At 41.3% G+C, this 20,897-nt stretch overlaps 1 protein-coding gene across 1 annotated transcript in view; it reads left to right on the forward strand.

Annotated features, from left to right (window-relative positions):
• The first annotated feature begins 1,511 nt into the window (after window positions 1–1,511).
• LOC145355027 (cytohesin-3) overlaps window positions 1,512–20,897 on the forward strand; it is an 86,490-nt gene continuing 67,104 nt past the window's right edge. Inside the window, exon 1 of the mRNA XM_080206802.1 lies at window positions 1,512–1,689. Within this exon, the coding sequence (XP_080062928.1) occupies window positions 1,671–1,689 (19 nt within the window). The 5' untranslated portion in view covers window positions 1,512–1,670. The remainder of the gene's footprint in view (window positions 1,690–20,897) is intronic.

The following is a 20,897-nucleotide window of genomic DNA, read 5'->3' on the forward strand; positions in this document are numbered from 1 at the left end:
TGAATCTCTGGAATTCTCCGCCCATTGGAAGTTGTGGAGGCTGCCTCGCTAAATACATTTAAGACGCGGGTTGATAGGTTTTTGATAGGCAAGGGGATTAAGGGTTATGGGGAGAGGGCAGGAATGTGGAACTGAGACACGACAGATCAGCCATGATCTTATTGAATGGCGGGGCAGGCTCGAGGGGCTAGATGGCCTACTCCTGCTCCTATTTCTTATGTTCTTATATGAGCAAATATTTTTTCATGTTGAGTTTTGCATAAAGGTGTCTCTCTGCTGAACAAAATTATCAGTAAGACATACCCTGTCTTAACCTAGATAAATATGCTGCATTAAAGACTTCCAGTAGTTTATAAAACAGTGAGAGGGCATAAATTGAAGATAAGAATTAAAGACATTATATTTATACTTGATTGGAATCTGAAATACATTGCAATAACCCTTGTTCTAACAATAATTCAGAATGCACTGCTTGAACAGGGGATGAAAGCAATTTTAGTAGTAACTTCCAAGAGGGAATTTGATAAGTACTTGAAAAGCAAAAAGGGAAACAAGGAGAGTGAGATTCTTTCAAAGGTCCAATTCAGGAATAAATGGACTGAATAGTCATTGTCTGTCCTGTATGATAATCAAATAATTTCAAAAGGAGAAAATTAGATAGTTTGAAAAAGGGTAACATTATGGACAGCAGTAGGGAAGCAGGATTTAAACTTGTGAAGAAAAATACACTTGGGTACAGACGTGATGGATGAATGATGGGATTTTGCTTGGCACACATTCTCTACAGTTCTATATATTTTTAAATTAACACTGGATTGCTGCCTTATCATTTTATCAAACAGAAGTATCTCATTTTCAGATAGCTATATTTAATATAAAACTATATCATAAAGCAAAGGAAGCACATAACTTAAATCATATAATTATTCATAAAGACCAGCGTATGAGAAATATTATGTAGCCCACCAGCCGTAGACAACAGTTCAATGACCTGCCTGACTCTGATCTTTCACCTACCATTGATATGAACTCATTCAACTCAACTGCAACATAATTCACACCATGTTCTGTTCACACATCACTCCTGCACTCACTGACCTACAATGGTATCCTAGGCTCCTAGTCCTGGGATACAAAATTCTCAGCAACCTTCTTCAAGCTTTGTGCTTCTCCAGTCTGGTCGTTTCAGAATCCCTGGTCTCTGTCATTAGGGCATTCGTCTTTAGCTTCCTGAGCACTAAGCCTTGGAATTCCTTCCTATTAGCCCCAGACCTCATCCCCTCCTTTAAGCCACTTTGAGATCAATCTCTTTGACCAAGTTTTTGATCACCTACTATATCTCCTGTTATGTATAAATTTACTTTGGTAACGTCCTTGTGATGAAGCACACTGAGGCGTGTCACAGCTCCTTCAGGGCGCTATGGAGATGCAACTTGCTGCGGCCACCCACGGACGACGTCATCGGGTCACGTGACCAGGGCGGGGCTATCAGCGGTGCCACGTGACTGGGTGACGTTGCAGTGCTGCTGGAGCACTCCGTCTCGAGGCGATTCATAAACAAACCGTTCGTGAGCCAGCGAGCCTTTCACCCTGTTAGTTAGTGAGTTAACTCCCGGTTAGACCACATCAACCACCCCCTCATCCCTTCAACTTTTGTTACTGTATCCAGGATGGAAGCGGATCCGCAGGGTAAGGATTGTTACAGTCCGCGATACAATCTAACAACTGCTCCCCGGAGAGAGGAGAGGGGAGTGAGTGAGTGAGGGAGGGAGGAGGAGGAAGAGTAGGTGAGAGAGGGAGTGTGGATGGCGGGGGGGAAGAGGGGGAGTGTGGGTGGCGGGGGGGGGAAGAGGGGGAGTGTGGATGGCGGGGGGGGAAAGAGGGGGAGTGTGGATGGCGGGGGGGGGAAGAGGGGGAGTGTGGATGGCGGGGGGGGAAGAGGGGGAGTGTGGATGGCGGGGGGGGAAGAGGGGGAGTGTGGATGGCGGGGGGGGGAAGAGGGGGAGTGTGGATGGCGGGGGGGGAAGAAGAGAGGGAGTGTGGATGGCGGGGGGGGAAGAAGAGAGGGAGTGTGGATGGCGGGGGGGGAAGAAGAGAGGGAGTGTGGATGGCGGGGGGGGAAGAAGAGAGGGAGTGTGGACGGCGGGGGGGGAAGAGGGGGAGTGTGGACGGCGGGGGGGGAAGAGGGGGAGTGTGGATGGCGGGGGGGGAAGAAGAGAGGGAGTGTGGATGGCGGGGGGGGAAGAAGAGAGGGAGTGTGGATGGCGGGGGGGGTGAAGAGGGGGAGTGTAGGATTGGAGGGATCATGACTGAGGAGGGATTAGGACTGCAGCCCAGTCAGTGTTTTCTTATCTCAGTTAGCCCACAACAGCAGCCACTCCTCACGTATTAAACCGATTACCAGATTGTATTTTCAAATTAATTTTTCAAGCTTGCTGTTTATTGGTTTCCTCCTTAGATCCTCGGGTGATGTAGTTGTCGCCTCCACAGCTTCCCCCTCTACTCTCTTGTGTTTTGTTCAGACATTGCTGACAATGGGGAGGGGGTGGGGTGTCCCTGGAATGTGTTTGTTTCCGAGTTATAACGGGTATCTCATCTCCTTCCCTCATCCTGCTTATTTGATATTTATATTGTAACAAACTTGTTGCTAATCAAGTGTATTGCTTTTGTAGCGCAGAGATGTGTTAAATGTGCATTTGACACAATATCTCTAACCTCGAACTGTTATTATCACTGAACCCTGTCTGTTTTGCCAAGGGAAGTGTGTGTGTGTGTGTGTGTTTTTAAATCGATTTGGAATTAAATGTTGTCTCCTTTTCTGCACTTTGGATTTTTGTTGTGACCCTTGTTCAAGGATTAATCCCCATGTTTTAAATGTTCTTGGTTTTCAAACGATGATATTCAGTTGCTTGCCATTTATTTGTTGTACTGAACTTCAACCAAACCTGCTGCAAGTCAACATGGTTCGTTATCAACAGTGACTATTGTGGTTTGTTTTATTGTAAGCCGTTATTATCCAAATTAAGCAGGAGACTTGCAGTCTATGAAGACTGTTAAACGTAATGCAATTTGATCAGATATTGTAACAAGACACCATTTATTTTGAATAGGGTTGTGAGGCAAATCCTATTTTTTTTCTGGGGTGACTATCTCCCTGGTAACTTAAATTGCCCTTCAGTATCACGAACCTAGATTGTTCATGTTAAAAGGCTGTGAGGAGCATTTTAACCAAATTCTGTCGCCTCCCACCATTAAACTCCCACTTTCCAGCAGAGGTGGATAGGATTCTTGGATAATTGTGTGTTTTCTCTCACACTACACCCACTCCCTGTATAGGCCTGGAAGTATTTAATACCAATTGTGGTCTCTTCCCCTGCACCCCCATTCTCTACATTTTAACTTGGTGTAATCCCTGCAAATTTAACTGGTTGAAATGGTTTAAGCCGCACCACACGTTGTGCACTTATTCATTGCTGTTGGTTGGGAAAGAGAGTGATTATTAAATTGCTTCAGAGTGGATGAGAATCGTAGCATAATACAGAACTGATAGAGGCCAGTCAATTTTACCACACATTTGCTGGGCTTATTGCAAAGATATGTTGTAAATTCTTTACATCATCCAGATTAAGCATATAAACTTTAGGGATATGCTTGCACAGCAATGAGCTGTCTTTTGACTTGGGGAACGATTCAGAGTTATCTAATTGAATATGGTTGTGCTGTCTTATGTGTTCCTGTGACCTTTGAACATTCATTGTCAGTGCAAAGACAATGTAACTACTTTTTTTGCAGGATTCTTTGAAATGATCTCATGGCAAACTTGACAGAGGTTAAAATATTTGTTGGCGCTGTAGTTTCGTTCCACATTTTCTAATGCTGACTTGTTGAGGTTTAGTTAATATTCTTGGCTGACCATAGATGCCACAGAATTGCATTCTCCACTGTGCACATTTCTGTAATTGTTGTTCTCACATATGCACAATCTCTTTCTTAGCTTTGGCAGTCTCATGGTCTATTCTCAGCAAACCTACACTTTCCAAGGGTGTCAATTATTTGGCATGTTGGTGCACACAGTCTACCGTGATCATTCACTGTAATGTTTTTGTATTCCCAGGGCTCCCTTGTGGAAGACCCTATGACAGTCTCCCCAGAATGGTGATTGTCTGATTACTCATCTGATGGTTATTAGTGCCACAAGTAAGCTTATATTACACTGCAATGAAGTTACTGTGAAAAAGCCCTACTCACCACACTCTGTTCAGGTACACTGAAGGAGAATTTAGCCTGGCTGATGCACCTAACCAGGATGTCTTTTAGACCATGGGAGGAAACCCACCAGACATGGGGAGAATGTGCAGACTCCAGACACAATGACCCAAGCCAGGAATTGAACCCGAGTCCCTGGTGCTGTGATGCAGCAATGTTAACCACTGTGTCAGTATGCAGCCCCCGTTTGTTTCTGAGGTGGAATCTTGCTGTGTGTAACATAGTCGATACAGTGGCCTACATAGTACAGTGAGCTTCAAAATAACTTCTTGTACACTTCACACACCCTCACTCACATGATGCTCAAAAGCTTGTCTTATAAATCTTTTCAGTAGCAATTATTCTATTTCAGTGCTTTTGTTAGATGACCAGCTGGCCACACTGGCCTCATTCATTTGTTTTGCACACAATCTACTACTTCCTCCAAAATAATCTTGTCAAGAATACTTACCGCCAAGGACAACGTGCGCCTTAACTTGATGCATCCTACGTTATTGAGAATGCAGCTAGCCAAATGTATAAACTCAGCAACCAACTTGCAATTACCGACCAGTGTTTGATTTGTGAAGTGTATGTATATCCTGATGAACCATTTCCTATGGATCATGTGATTTTTCCCTCTTTCCTGAACACGTGTGAAGTCTAGTTCCCATGATTTTTTTCCCCGCTGGTGTAATTTCCCTCTGTCACTTTTCTGTATTGCATAAAATTTTAATGTTTACTTTCTGATTGGTCCTTTCCTATCTGCTGGTGCTTCGTCCCATAAGGACAGCATGGTGACTTAATGTTTAGCACTGCTGTCTCGCAGCACAAGGGTTCAATTTTGGCTTTAGGTGACTATATCTGTGTGGAGTTTGCATGTTCTCTCCCTGTCTGCATGGGTTTCCTCTGGGTGATCTGGTTTCCTCACACACTCCAAAGATGTGTGGATTAGGTAGACTGGCCATATTAAATTACCCATTTAATGCTGAGAGATTAACAGGGGTTACAGGGGGTAGAGCTCGGGTGGGATTGTTTGGTGTAGCCTTGATGGGCTGAATGGCCTTCTGCACTGTAAGGATTGATTCTATGAAATGCTTGAGATCATTGAGAGAGGGAGCACTCATTAGGATGCCCTGAAACTGTAAGAAATGCTTCAACTTTGCACATGAGACTTGGGCCAGTCTGGGAACTGGAATCAGAACATTTTACAAAATTGATCAAACAGATACAAAGAAATACACTGGGCTTAGATTTCATAGTTTTCTTTCATTTTAAATAAAATAGCAACACCCAGGTTTTATTCTTGATTCTCACTGGGGATGAGCGTGTGGATAGTTTTCCCTGATCTTTGAAATGAGGGGAATAATGGCAGAGGAAGGGAAAAAATCCCTAGTCAGTGACTTGCAGCTGTGTATGTGATTGAACTTTGATAGTGATGCTTCCACAGTTGAATTGTGTAGTCATATCCACTGCCTAGGTTTGTGCATGGAAGAATTGTGTAAAGTAAAACCCCCAGGTTCTATTGGTGTCTCCTGGAACACAATGGCTGAAGGAATTTTTAACTCTTTTAATATTTGGACATGAATGGGATACATATGCCTTGACTAGATATCTGGTGATTTATGGTTGAATATCCAAAATCAGTCCAGTTTTTAGTATGTGGAAGCAAATGTTTTGGGATAGCTATATAAAATGAAATAAAACCTTCTGGCAAGTGTTGTGCAACGATGCGTGGTGTGTTGCATGCTGTTATAATATTGGGATTGAGTGACTTGTTGACATCCATTCAGGTTAATGCAGTTGCTTTTATTACAATACACAATTATACATTGTCATTTTGTATCTCAGCGGTTTTGTGCTTTTACAATCTTTTCAAAACAGTTTAGTTTGATCTAGTGTTGCAAAATATTACTTTAAAAGGAAGAAGTTGACAGCATTTGCAAACTGATAACTGCTCCTGTCTTTAATGTTGACTGCTAGTTTTTGATTTTGGGGTTAAATTATTTCAATGGAAGAATCTATGGTATTTTATTTTAGAGACTTGGCAACCATCTAAAACTAAGAATAACTTTAAGAAAAAAATGCATATATTTTTCTTTGTATCTGCACAAGCAATATGAGTAGTTTTTGGCACTATTTTAATGAGGGGAAAGGATGTTTTTCAAGAAATGCTATAGACTTGAGTGGTTGAAAGAGCCATGCAGGAACAGAAGGCAATTATAGCAAGCAAGATGTAATGTATTATGAAATTTGAGAGTCTCTAATTTAATGGCAGAATGAAATAAATGCTAAATTATATAAAAGCTTGATTAAAATAGCATAGTGTTGGGCAGGTTGCTTTATTTACAAGATGTGGGCATTGTTGGTAAAACTAGCATTTATTGCTAACTCCTGATGACCCCAGAGAATGTGGCAGAGTCAACCGAGTACCTTGATGGGCTGTTCAGAGGAAGGTAGAGAACCAACCACATTGAAAGTAGGTCTGAAGTCTCCTATCAGTTGATCAGCTAAGAAGGGGAGCTTTCCTTTATTATACAATGTGAGTGAACCCAATGGATTTTTACGACATTTGAATAGTTTCTCGGTCATAAGTTACTGGTGCTAGCATTATATTCCAGATTTATTTAATTAACCAAATTTAAATTTCCTACTGCCATTGTGAGATTTGAACCAATTTCTCTGGGTTATCAATCCTGGCCTGTGGATTACTGGTCCATTAACATGACCACTATGTTACTGTACCAATAAAATAAACCCTAGAACCTGACAGCAATTTATGCATACATCCATGAGCATGTTAGGAAGTTAAAGAACTGAGCATGAAATGTACCCATTGGAATGAGAACCTTTTGTCAGAGAGAATGGTGCAAAGTTGAATATACGAAAATTGAATACCCACCAGGCTATTTCTCAAAGTGGGGAGGGAATCTTTCGTCTGTAGGAGCTCCTGAAGCTCAGTGATGGTTCAGCTGGCAACATCCTTGACTTAGTTTGGGTGGAAAACTTTGCAACAGCATAATTCCTCCAGGACAATGATCAAATCATTCTGGAACTGAAGAACAAAGTAGTATGTGTTTCCAAAATTGGGGAATGTTTTAATCATAGATTACTTTGCTGGAGTGGTTGAAATGAAGCAGAACTTGTACAGAAATTTGGTCTGTTGCTTCAGGCTGTTAAATAAGGGACCAGATCAGCACTTAGCAAGTCATTATTTAATCTAAGGGGCTTAAAACTCTTGGGTATAAAGGATTGTTGTCAGGGTAAGGAAAGGAAAGAGTGTTTATAAAATGTAAGAGCTACAGAATGATTGCTGAGGAAAAAGATTAATAAAATAAACCATTAAATTAAAACTGGATGCTCTCCAGAGACATCTGGAAAGGATATAAATTGGAATACCTACTGTCTTTCTTTAAAAAAAAGCTAGAACAGCAATACTGATGCGTATCAAAGTTTTTCAGGCGGAATTCCAAGTCATTGATAAGGTAAAGTGCCTTGGGTTCTCAAGGGAATGAGCCCAGGCGTAATATTTGATACGCAATAACACATTCAGGCTAACTTTATAATGCAAACTCTTGGGGGATAGAAAGGAAGAATGGGAAAACTGTAATTATAGTGGTCATTTGGGAGAGGATTAAACTGTTGTTTATGTGCGTGGGAGGGAAATATAGGGTGGTTATGGAAAGTGAGTTGGTTAGGGATGACTAGTGCTGTCCCAGAGGATCCTGTGCTTGGTTTTCATTACGTTTACTAATGATTTCCATAAGGACATTATAAATTGAATGTCTGAATTTGCAATGGTTTGACCTTGCACATAGGAGTTTATTTTTATGTCGGTGTTATGCCATCCCTAAACCAATAGGGTGAGAAAGTAGCCTGCCTGCAGGCTTTGGTGCATTCTATCATTGCACAGGAAGTTTTATGATCTTTCATTCCTAGCCTTCCCTCTTTTTACTTCATCTTGCTCTCTCCTGCATTATCTCCATTTTGGTTTTCAAAAAACATCGGAGGCTGATTTTTTTTGAAGCTGAAGATTGTGCAGTCATGTACTATTGACTTGTGGTGTTGTGTTGGTCCTTTTGTCACTGTGCCAGGATACCTGCATTAATGCATAGGTATTCCCACAACATCATTGTTGTGTAGTAAAACTAAATGATTATTTCTGTAAGCAAAAAGCTTGCTATTGGAACATGAAGACCAGTTTGTGTACACACCAGGTTGCTGCATTTTTCTGTCTGTTGGGATTATGTTCTACTTGATTGCCACTTTTGTTTTTTCATGTCTCTGTCCATCTACTTGGCAGATGCTTGCTTCATTACCCATTTCCAACAAGAGAGAATATAACCATCTTGACATTCAATGTCATTGCTATCACCAAATTCCCCCAACATCTGTATCCCGGGGATTGCCATTAACTAGAAACTCAACTGGACTAGCCATATAAATGATGACAAGAACATGTTATAAGCTGACAATTTAGTGGCAGTGATTAATTTCTTGTCTGCCTAAAGCCTGTCCACCATCTAAAATGCTCAAATCAGGAGTGTGATGGAATACTTTCCATTTACCAGTAATTACAACTCCAAAAGCACTTGAGGAAACTTGACATCAGCTAGCTTGATTGGCAACCCATTCACCATCTTAAACATTCACTCCCTCCACAACCAATGCACAGTCAGGATGCTCTGGTAGCACCTCCAAAGTCCACAACCTCCATCACCTAGGACAAGATCAAGAGATGCATGGGAACACCATCGCCTGAATACATTCCCCTCCAAGTCTGTCACTGTCCTGGCTTAGAACTTTATCAATGTGGGCGAAGCTGCACCAAATCAGCTGCAGTGTTTCAGGAAGCTGGATCACCACTTCCTTCAGACTGCCATTATAAATGGGCAATAAATGCTGGCCTTGCTCAAATGATAAAAAACAGGCAGAGGAATGTGGCAGATGAATTGAGCACTTGAAGGAAACTGCAGCTGTCTACTTCTGCATATAGATTCTCAAATTGCTAGATGAGACACTAGGCCAAACCCCCTCTGTCCTCTTGGGGAAAATATCATGGCATACATTAGAATCATAGAATGGTTACAACACAGAAGGAGGCCATTCAGCCCGTTGTGTTTATGTGAACTCTCTGCAAGAGCAACATGGGTAGCCCTCTTCTGCCCTCCTCCATAGCCCTGCAGTTTTTTTTTCTGTTCACGTACTTGTCCAAGTCTCTCTTGAAAGGTATGATTGAATCTATCTCCAGCACTGTTTCAGGCATAGCATTCCATATTATACCTGTGCTATGTTTAAAATTCCTCATTATGCCTCTGGCTTTTTGCCCATCTGTGTCCTTGACTCTTAATGCTTCTGGTGACAGGAACCATTTCTTTCTATCTATTCTGTCTGGACCTCATGACTTTGGATACCTCTTTCAAATTTCCTCTTATCCTTCACTTTCCTCTGTAAGGAGAATAGTCCTGTTTCACCACTTTATCATAACTGAAGTCCCATGTCTCTGGAACCATTCTTGTGACTTTTTTTGTTCTGATGAACACATTAGTTCTTCCCAGTGTCCTAGTCTATATTTATCCTTCAGTTAAGATCATCAAAGAGGTTATCAGGTCATTTAGGCTGCTGGGTTTCCCTCTGTTAACACTAACTACACTTGCAGTTAATTTTGACATTAGGAATGTTGTGAAAGGTGCTAGTCAAATGAAAGCTTCTTTAGTACTGGTGTTGCAGTTAAGCAGACAGAACCATTTGTCGCTTTGCTGAATGCACCTGTAAATGTGCGTCATTACCATGCAACATTTGTAACTTGGACTATGTGCAGGTGATGCTTATGATAACTATTGCTAATGGTGGCTGACATTATGGGAGCTCTACCCCTTCAATTGATTTGAAAATGTTTACTTTCAAACAAAGGAAATGTTGTGTTGTAGGAGTTAGAGGTAATGGATGCATTGTTAGGATCCCAGTGGATTTTGTAACTGGACAAGAAGATCCCCGAATGGAATCCTGGCACAAAACATTGTAACTTTTAGTTCAGTTACAAGACCACTAATTAGCTTTAATAAGAAGAGAAAAAGTGTTTATTAAACACATGAAAAGTTGGATTACGATACAATACTTCTTTATACCCCCTTAGCTTCACACATATACACAGATTTTAAGGTTAACACAAATTACAAAGTATATCTTAAGTTACAGTGGCCATGGTAATACAAAGTCATATCAGTTGACTGTGATCAAATCCACACCCTCTACTCTGAATCCAAGTTTCTCCTCTGAATCCCCACCCAAATGATTGTCACAAAGTTTTCAAGCTCTATTCCTAAAAAAATGCTTTAAAATCATCTTCCTCAACAATGCTTTCTATCAGCAATTTATATTATGATATCCAGTCCTGGCTTCATAAATTACTTGTTGAAACAAAGTTTTCACTCAACTTTCAACAGCAAATTTCTTATCCTCCCTCTTCGGGAGTTCTTTGTTTTGACTGTGGTACAAACCGTTCACCATTTCTTTAACTATTGATTCCTGGGCTCTATTAAGATGGCATCAAACTTTTGAGTTACTGAAGCTGTCTCTTTAACTCAGAACACTGTTTACTTTTTCTTTTTGAATTCTTCTGATAGCTTGGTCTCTCTTCTCTTTACATGAGTCTTAAGCCATTCTTTCTTTGGTTTGATCTATTGTCACATTAATATAAGTGAAAAGTATTGTTTCTTGCATGTTATACAGACAAAGCATACCATTCATAGAGAAGGAAAGGAGAGAGTGCAGAATGTAATGTTACAGCCATAGGGTGAAGAGGAAGATCAACATAGTTTGAGGTATGTCCATTTAAAAGTCTGGCAGCAATTCTTGAGTTGATTGGTACATTACCTCAGACTTTTGTACCTTTTTCCTGATGGGAGAAGGTGAAAGATAATATGTCCAGGGTGCGTGGGGTCCTTAATTATGCTGGCTGGTTTTTCTCAGCAGCAGGAAGTGTAGACAGAGTAAATGGTGGGAGGCTAGTTTGTGTGATGGATTGGGCTACATTCATGACCTTTTTTAGTTTCTTGTCTTGGACAAAGCAGGAGCCACACTAAGGTGCGATCCAACCAGAAGGAATGCTTTTTATGATGCATCGGTGAAAGTTGGTGAGAATTGTAGCTGATATGCCAAATTTCCTTACTCTTCTGAGAAAGTAGAGGCTTAGGTGGACTTTCTTAACTATAATGTTGGCATGGGGGGATCAGGACAGGTTGGTGACCTGGACACCTAAAAACCTGAAGCTCTTGACTATTTTTACTTCGCCCCCATTGATGTAGACATGGGCATGTTCTCCACCATGCTTCCTGAAGTCGATGACAGTCTCCTTCGTTTTGTTGACATCGAGGGAGAGATTATTGTCGTTCACCAGATTCTGTATCTCATTCCTGTACTGTTTCCTGTACTCTGTACTCTGATCCATGGTAGGAGTATCGTCAGCAAACTTGAAAATTGAGTTGGAGGAGAATTTGGCCACAGTCATATGTGTAGAAGGAGTATCATAGGTGCTTGAGGACACAGCCTTGTGGGGCACTGATGTAGAGGATGATTGTGGAGGATCTGTCCCAATCCCCAGCTTATCTGGACTAAGGAAGAGGTGGACAGTTTGTTAATTAGTAATTAACTAATTTGAAGGGCTGTGGCGAACAGGCAGGCGTTGAAGCTGAAATGAGATCAGCCATAATCATTAAATGGCAGAGCAGGCTCGAGGGACTAAGTTGCCTATTCCTGCTCCTAGTTCCTATGTTGTGTATCGTATTCCTTGGGAAGTCTACCTCTTGCTGCTCCCTTGTCCTGTCCACTTCTCCTGGAAGAGTTGAGAGATGTTCACTCTCCGATGTACTTTAACTGCAATATATTCAGCTAAAACTAAATTTTGAAAAGACCTTTCTAGTCTATTAGGCCCACAATTGTTAAGCAACCACTGCTGCTTCTGTGAGCTTCTGTTAGCTTCTGTTTACTCTTCATGCCATGATCCCCTCTAAGCACAATAGAACAGTTGGATTTGAAACCAACTCCACACATACTAACACATTTGTCCAGCATGAATCTAACAATAGGTTTTACCATTCCAGCCACAGCAACATTAAATTAAACCCATTTAGGATGTACCTCATTTCTGTTTGCCAATACAAATATAAATACCTTTAAACTACCATTTATTTTTCTAACAGAGTGCAAAAATATTTTGTAAAAGTACAACAGTTAAGTGAAGAGATCCAATTGTTTTTGCACTTTATCCCATTTTCACCTTCTCCCAATCTCCAAAATAGGAAATGGTGTGCAAGGGTGAGTTACAATACCGTTGGAAAATTAGAGAGATTATGCTAAGCCTGTGTACAGTTCATTACCATTTGGTAAATTGATGCAAAAGTAATGAAGACGGTGTAGAGATTACACCAGAAATGTATGGATATACATCTCAGGAGAGGATTGAATAATTTAGTCTCTTTCCTCTCAAAAAGGTGAAGGAGTGACATAATAGTGACCTTCGAATTATGAAAGTGGGTACAGAAAATGTTTCCACTTGTGGGGAAGAATGTAACTGAGGCCATCAATATCCAACATTCACCAAGGCATTCAATTGGGAATTCAGAAGAAACTTCTTTACCCAAAGAATGGTGAGAATGTGAATCTTGCTACCACAGGGAGTGGTTGAGGTGAATAGAATAGATGGATTTAAAGGGAAGCTAATGAAAGAGAAGTTATGAGCATAGATTTAGATGAGTGAGGAAATATGAGGAGGCTTCAGTGGAGCATAAATGGCAGCATGAACTGGTTGGCCTGTTTGTGCTGTATATCCTGTGTAATTGTATGAGTTGTTCAGAAAGCTTGTCGTTCCAAACCTTCAGAATAAAGATTGATTGTTATATTTTTAACACCAGCTGTTGAGTGGAATGAGTAATGAAAAATTGGGTGGAGTTTGTTCACTGCCAGATTTTCCTTCTGTCTTAGTTTTAGTGGAGGAAAACCAGATGGGTTCTGTTTTCAGAATGTGATTCTCCCTCTCCGTGATGTCATTCATGGCTTGGTGGGAATGTCCTTGGCATTTTGGGTTCAAGCCCCGCGTGAGGCATTAAGTTCCAGGCTGACATTCCAGTGCAGTACTAAGGAAGTGCTGCACTGCCGGAGGTGCTGTATTTCAAATGAAACAGTAAACTGAGCCCTACTGTCTCAGCTCAGCTTAAAAGATCCCATGATATTACTTGAAGTGGATTGGGGGAATTCTCCCCTGTGCCCCTGACCAATATTTATCTCTCAACCAGCATCACAAAAACACACTTCCCATTATTCCCATAGCTGTTTGTGGCAGCTGTACAAGCAGTGTTGCCTGCATTACAACTGATGGTACGTCATTGGGTATAAAGCACTTCAAAATATCCAATGGTTGTGAAAGGTGCTATATGAATACAAGTCTGTCTTTAATCTGGACTCACTTTCTTGCAATACTTGAGGGAGATCTGTACTGTCAAAGTTAGAAGGTGGGTGGCAGCACTGAAGTGGATAGCACAGAGTGCTGCACTGAGAGATGTTAGCACTCAGTTGTTGGGGTTAGTGCTATTTATGTACTTTCCACATTGGTTTGTGGGGACTATTCAAAATCTGGTAATGATACAGTTAAATATGTTATTTCTACTGACAGGAGGGATGTAAACCCAAAGACGTTAAATTTAGGATAATTGTCAAAATAACAAATTGCATCTATTTTAAAGGAGATTGTGTAGAGAATTATTCACGTGATGTGCGTCTTTTGATGTGCTATAAATTACATGGCTTCCTTAAAAGAAAATTAAATTGTGAAAATGGATTCTTAATGAATGGTATAATGCAGTGAGGTGACCAGTTTGAGAGTAATGGATTACTATTTTGTGCAAAAGCTTTCTAGAAGATAAGCCAAGGGTTGTTGATACAAAACAAGTGGGCTGTACAGCTTGATAGGTGCTGAGTGCAAGTCCAAAGATGTAATGCTAATACAAGGCTGAGAAAGATGATTCCTAATATGCTTCAAAAAAGGTATTTGCATAGTAGAAAGGACATTACGGTTTGCAGATCAACTACAAGGAAAGTTTGTCTTGCACTGTTTGTTTCCTTCAGAAAAATATGTATTTTTCTGGGAGCAAGAATGGCATGTAGTGGTTATATTATTGGACAAGTAATTCAGAGATGTAGATGAATAATTAAGAGACTAGGAATTCAAATTCTGCCATGTAAGTTTGACAATCTAGCTTTAGTTTACAAAGAAAACTTGTATCAGTAAAAATGACAAAGTTTTTGGATTGTGATAAAATCCAGTTTGGTTTACCATTGCCTCTACTGTCCATTCCCAGTTGTATCAGACTGCTATTGTATTTCAAGATAAAAGCCCATCACCATCTCTGGGTAGGCAATAGATAGCTTGCTTGTGACACCCATGTTCCAAGAATGAATAGAAATAGAATAGAACCCATTGCCACTAGTTAAGAGGCGTTTGTATTTTTATAGGGCCATTTTTATCCTTGGGACATCCCAAAGGACCTTGCAGCCAAAGTGTGGCTATCATTGTGATGTAGAAGCTAACTTGTGAATAATAAGATACCCCAAACAGCAGTATGATGATGACCAGATAATCTGTTTTGCTGATGGATGAAATGTCAGTTTATCATATGTCTTGGGGTGGTACAGTGGTTAGCACTGCTGTTTCACAGTGCCAGGGACCTGGGTTTGATTCCCAGTTTGGGTCACTGTCTGTCTGGAATTTGCCCGTTCTCCCCATACCTGCGTGGGTTTCAGTTGGGTGCTCTGGTTTCCTCACACAGTCCAAAGATGTGTGGGGTAGGTGGATTGGCCATGTTAAATTGACCCTTAGTGTCAGGGGGACTAGCTAGGGTATATGGAACAAGGTAAATGAGCTTGTTGCACACATTGAAATTGGCCGGTACAATGTTGTGGGCATCACAGGTATGGCTGCAAGGGTTCAGGACTGGGATCTAAATATCCAAGAATATGTGTCCTATTGGAAGGACAGACAGATGGACAAAGGGGGCGGGGTTTCATTGTTAGTAAGGAATGAAGTTAAATCAATAGCAAGAAGTGGTATAAGATCAGAAGGTACAGAATCTGTGGTAGAGTTGAGGAATCATAAAGGTAAAAAGACCCTGATGAGAGTTATGTACAGGCCCCCAGCAGTAGTCAGAATGTGGGGCAGAAAATAAATCATCAGAAAGAAAAGGCACATAAAAAAGGCAATATTACAATAATCGTAGGAGACTTCAATATGTAGGCAGGTAGTGGATCCCAAGAAAAGGAATTTGTTGAATGCCTGAGATGTTTGTTTTGGAGCAGCTTGTGACGGAGCCAACTAGGGAGCAGTCAATTCTGGATCTGGTGATGTGTAATGAGGCAGAGTTTATTAGGGAAGTTGAGGTGAAGGAATCCTTAGGGGGCAATGACCACAATGATAGAATTTACCCTGCAGTTTGAGACAGAGAAGCAGGAATCAGATGTAACTTTTTTACAATTAAATAAAGGTAACTACAAAGGCATGAGGGAGCAGCTGGCCAGAGTTGATTGGAAAGGGAGTCTAGCAGGGAAGACAGTGGAACAACAATGGCAGCAGTTTTTGAGTTATTTGGGAGGCAAAACAAATTCATTCCAAGGAAGAGGAAACATACTAATGGCAGGATGAGGCATCCAAGGCTGATGAGGGAAGTCAAGGACAGCATAGAAGAAAAAGCATACAGAGTGTCAAGGATGATTGGGAAGCCTTTAAAAGCGAGCAGAGGACAACTAAAAAAGCATTGGGGGTGGGGGGGCAGGGAGATATGCGTAAGCTAGCTAGTAATATAAAAAGTTAGGAAGAAGTTTTTTTCAATATATAAAAAGTCAGAGGGGGGCAAAAATAGCCATTGGACCACTGGAAAATGAGGCTGGAGAAGTAATAATGGGAAACAAAGCAATGGCAGAGGAACTGAATAGTTACTTTGCATTAGTCTTCATGGTCGAAGATGGGATACCAGAGCTCCAGGAGAGTCAGGGGGCCCAGGTGAGTGTAGTGGCCATCACGAAGGAGAAGGTTCTGGGGAAACTGAAAGGTCTGAAGGTGAATAAATCACCTGAACTGAATGGACTACATCCCAGAGTTCTAAAAGAGCTGAGGAAATTGTGGAGGCATTGGTGGTGATCTGTCAGGAATCATTGGAGGCAGAAAGGGTATCAGGACTCTGGAAAGTAGCTAATGTAACACAGCTGTTTAAGAAGGGAAGGAGGCAGCAGACGGGAAATTATAGGCTGGTTAGCCTGACTTCGGTCATTGGCAAGATTTTAGAGTCCATTATTAAAGATGAGATCGCAGTGTACTTGGAAATGCATGATAAAGTAGGACTGAGTCAGTACGGCTTTGTCAAGGGGAGGTCATGTCTGACAAATCTGTTAGAGTTCTCTGAGGAGGTAACAAGGAAGTTAGATAAAGTAGAACCTGTGAAAATGATTTATTTAGATTTCCTGAAGGTCTTTGACAAGGTGCCGCATAACAGACTGTTAAATTATTTAAGTGCCCATGGTGTAAAGGGCAAGATCCCAGCATGGATAGAGGATTGGCTGACTGGCAGAAGGCAGAGTGTGGGGATGAAGTGATCCTTTTCAGGATGGCAGCCGGTGACTAGTGGTGTGTCTCGGGTCGGTGCTGGGACCACAACTTTTCACAATATACATTAACGATTTGGAGGAAGGAACTGAAGGCACTGTTGTTAAGTTTGCAGATAATACAAAGATATGTAGAGGGACAGGTAGTACTGAGGGATCAGGAAGGGCTGCAGAAGGACTTGGACAGGTTAGGAGAGTGAGCAAAGGAGTGGCAGATGGAACCCAATATGGAAAAGTGAGGTTATGCACTTTGGAAGGAGGAATGAAGGCATAGGCTATTTTCTAAATGGGGAAAATGCTTAGGAAATCAGAAATACAAAGGGACTGGGGAGTCCCTTGTTCAAGATTCTCAAGGTTAATGTGCAGGTTCAGTTGGCAGCTAGGAAGGCAAATGCAATGTTAGCATTCATGTCAAGGGCTAGAATACAAGAGCAGGGATGTACTTGTGAGGCTGTATAAGACTCTAGTCAGACCCCATTTGGAGTATTGTGGGCAGTTTTGGGCCCCATATCTAAGGAAAAATGTGCTGGCCTTGGAAGGATCCAGAAGAGGTTCACAAGAATGATCTCTGAAATGAAGAGCTTGTTGTATGAGGAATGATTGAGGACTCTGGATCTGTACTCGTTGGAGCTTAGAAGGATGAGGAGGATCTTATTGAAACTTACAGGATACTGCGAGGCCTGGATAGAGTGGACATAAAGAGGATGTTTCCACTGGTAGGAAAAACTAGAACCAGCAGGCACAATCTCAGGCTAAAGGAATGATCCTTTAAAACAGATGAGGAAGAATTTCTTCAGCCAGAGTGGTGAATCTGTGGAACCCTTTGCCACAGAAGGCTGCGGAGGCCAGGTCATTGAGTATCTTTTAAGACAGGGATAGATAGGTTCTTGATTAATAAGGGGGTCAGGGGTTATGGGGAAAAGGCAGAAGAATGGGGATGGGAAAATATCAGCCATGACTGAATGATAGAGCAGGCTCGATGAGCTGCATGGCCTAATTCTGTTCACGTGTCTTATGGTCTAAATTTGTGGGGTTATGGGGATAGGGTCCAAGTAGGATTGTGGTTGGTGCAGACTTGTTGGGCCAAATGGCCTCCTCCTGCACTGGAGGATTCTATGATCTGGAACCCATGGAGTCTACCTAGGTCAATGCTGAGCAACCTAGGTTAGTAAGTGGGCTCCACGAATGGCCTGCACGAGTGGCCCTTCATCTCAGTTGGCTGCAAGATTAAAATCTGGCTTATTCACTAACCATGATCCTATGAATAAGATTAAGTCTACTTAATGCATGCTGACTATTTCATAACGAATTACAGAAAATGGTTAATTTTTAAATATTAATAGAACTATCAACTTCAAATGGAAAAACAAAAGTATGTACACTTTGGACACAAAGGGAGTGTGCAGCTCTGTTAATGTTGTCAATCAGTATGCACCTCACTTCACTAGTCCTGGCTTTATTGTGCATATTACTTCATTCATACTGATAGGGAACAAACTACACAGACATACCAGCAGAATATGACATTCGTGCGTGTGGACAGTGGTCAACAAAATGTCTTATGGCTGCACTCGGGACCCAAATGGGTCACGTGGTGGGCCGTAGATTGCCCACCACTGAACTAGGTTGAAACCTTCCCAGACATACTTCACATAGGCACATAAACATATTGATCAAAGCTGTACTGAAGGAAGTTTTTATTCAAAGAAAATATAACGAGAAGTATTAATAATTGCAGGAGCACTAAGTTAACAGGCACAAAAAATGTTAGATTTGATTCCAGAAGGAAATGTCAGTTTCTTATGATGGATAATTATCTTGAGGAGATGGTGCAATGATTGCAATTTTGCCACAGTTTAAACAACACACCAAAAGTTTTTCGTGCCAATCAAGCAAACTGTTGCAAATATACTTTCAAAACTGGATGTCTTGTAATGCTGATCAAGCTCATGACGTAGTTTTTAAATTGTCAGAATGATTCATTAATCTGTGTATATTATAGGTTTGCATGCGTGAGTGCTCTGGATGACACAAGTGAACTAATCAGCCCGATTTAAATTTAACTAACACTTGCTATTTTTAATTTGGGTGGTAACTTTAATATCTTAAATATTTTTTAAGGCTTAATACAGCATGATTCAGTCTGTAATGCTTAAGTAAAGTCCTGGGCCTCTTACTAGCAGTGAGACAAGCGTTGTCCTGTTGTTGAAAGGCCTCATTGTATTGTCTGATTGTGACTGGAACCTGAACTCCCTGCCTCGGATTGCCAGCTTTGTTAGAGATTCCATCACGTGAGCTCCCTCTTCCAACCAACCTGCCCCAGTAAAATATCTTTCTTTTCCGTACCTCCAGTATATTTCTTTAATGTTCCTGTAATATGCTTTTTCTGAGTTGCAGCAATTCCTGGAAACTCCAGGGCAATCCTGGAAGTTTGGTGACCATCTCTGTTCCAATTTCAATTCTCTTCCCACACTTAGTGCACTGAGGCAGATGTTCATACGTATCCAATAAATAGCAATCCCTGGAACAAGTCTGCCAGAGGCTTATTGCTGGAGGAGTGCCAGTGTGCGCAGTGTGGCTGACCAGAGGAGTCTCCTGCTCTTGCAGCTAGCCATTGGTGTGTTTAGAAAGATTTGCAGTTTATGCATTCAACCTGTTTGCCTACATTACGAACACATCTTCCTTGGCCATCAAGTCCTTCAGTGAGACTTGAACCTGGAGCTTCTGGCTTAGAGGCAGGGGGAATGTTACTTACTGTGCCAACAAGACCCCCTCCAACCTTGTCTGTAACGGCTCCAAATTGAACAGTTGCTTGTAATAGAAGTGGGTCACGACGAACGGCAGTAACTCAAATGCCTCCAGTTAATCTCTTACTGCTTCCTAAAAGGGAAGAGGACATTGGAAATTTCTAAATACAACTTAGAGCAACCTAGTCAAAGTTTGGATATAAAACATGTTGCCATTCTGCATTATTCATGATGTAGTTTTGATTATGTGGTTGAATCAAAATAAAGGCAAACGGTATCTTGAGCCAGGATATCTCTGTTCTCTGAGATAAGTTATATTTTGTCTGTCCACAGTTGTTCATTTTTATTTCCCTCCTATTTAAACTCTTTTTCCCTCTCTTCCTGCTTGTATGTTTTCTTTCTCTCCCTCTCTCTCTCTTTCTCCCCAGTTATGTGGAGTTTAGCCAAAAAGGAGAATCTTTTTGAATTAACCTGCAGAGGGGGTGTGGATAAAGGGAAAATTGTCCACAGTTCAGTGTGGTGGTTTACTGAAAATTTTAAATCTGTGCTGAAGGAAAGGGTAGGGTGGGAATAAATTGCATAACGGATCACAGGATGTTAATCTAACTAAATAAGCAGGAACTAGGTGGTGCTAATTACACATTGTACTCCAATGCACTGACTGTGACCATGCTGTGAACATTTGCAAATTTCCTTTAGCTTTAAACGATGGGGGATGGGGGAATTGAAATCAGTATAGAAATTCCAACATACATCAAATGGAGACCTTCACCAGCGTGGTATCTCTCTGATGTATTGGACTTTCCACCAATCACTGATATAATTGGAACTCTAGTTAAACCCATTAAACAACAGAGTCTATCTAAATTCATCCATTTTCACTCACCATCATTTGTGTCTCACTAGCTTCAACTCCTTTTAATGTTCAGATTGAATCTGACTTTGAGTTACTCGCACTGTAGGTCTATTGCTGGGAATTTTCTTCCTGCATCTAGAACATCATTGCACAGGCCAAGGTCGTGATCTCTTCCCTTGCCATTGTGGCATGCCTCATTCATAATTTCAGAGACTGACTTCCCCAATGTTTTTCTCACTGATCTTATTGCCATCAGAAAACTTCCAACTTAATCCTCTGATTGAGGATTCCTAATGCCTCTTACGTGCATCCACCACTCTTGAAAAACTTGTGGTTCTCAAATGCTTCCTCAGTCTTGCTGCTTTGTAGCCACTGTTTCAGCTCCATAAACTGGGGGTGGT

The sequence above is a fragment of the Carcharhinus amblyrhynchos genome, chromosome 18 (assembly GCF_965287045.1).
Source record: "Carcharhinus amblyrhynchos chromosome 18, sCarAmb.v2.hapA, whole genome shotgun sequence".
Taxonomy (NCBI): Eukaryota; Metazoa; Chordata; class Chondrichthyes; order Carcharhiniformes; family Carcharhinidae; genus Carcharhinus; species Carcharhinus amblyrhynchos.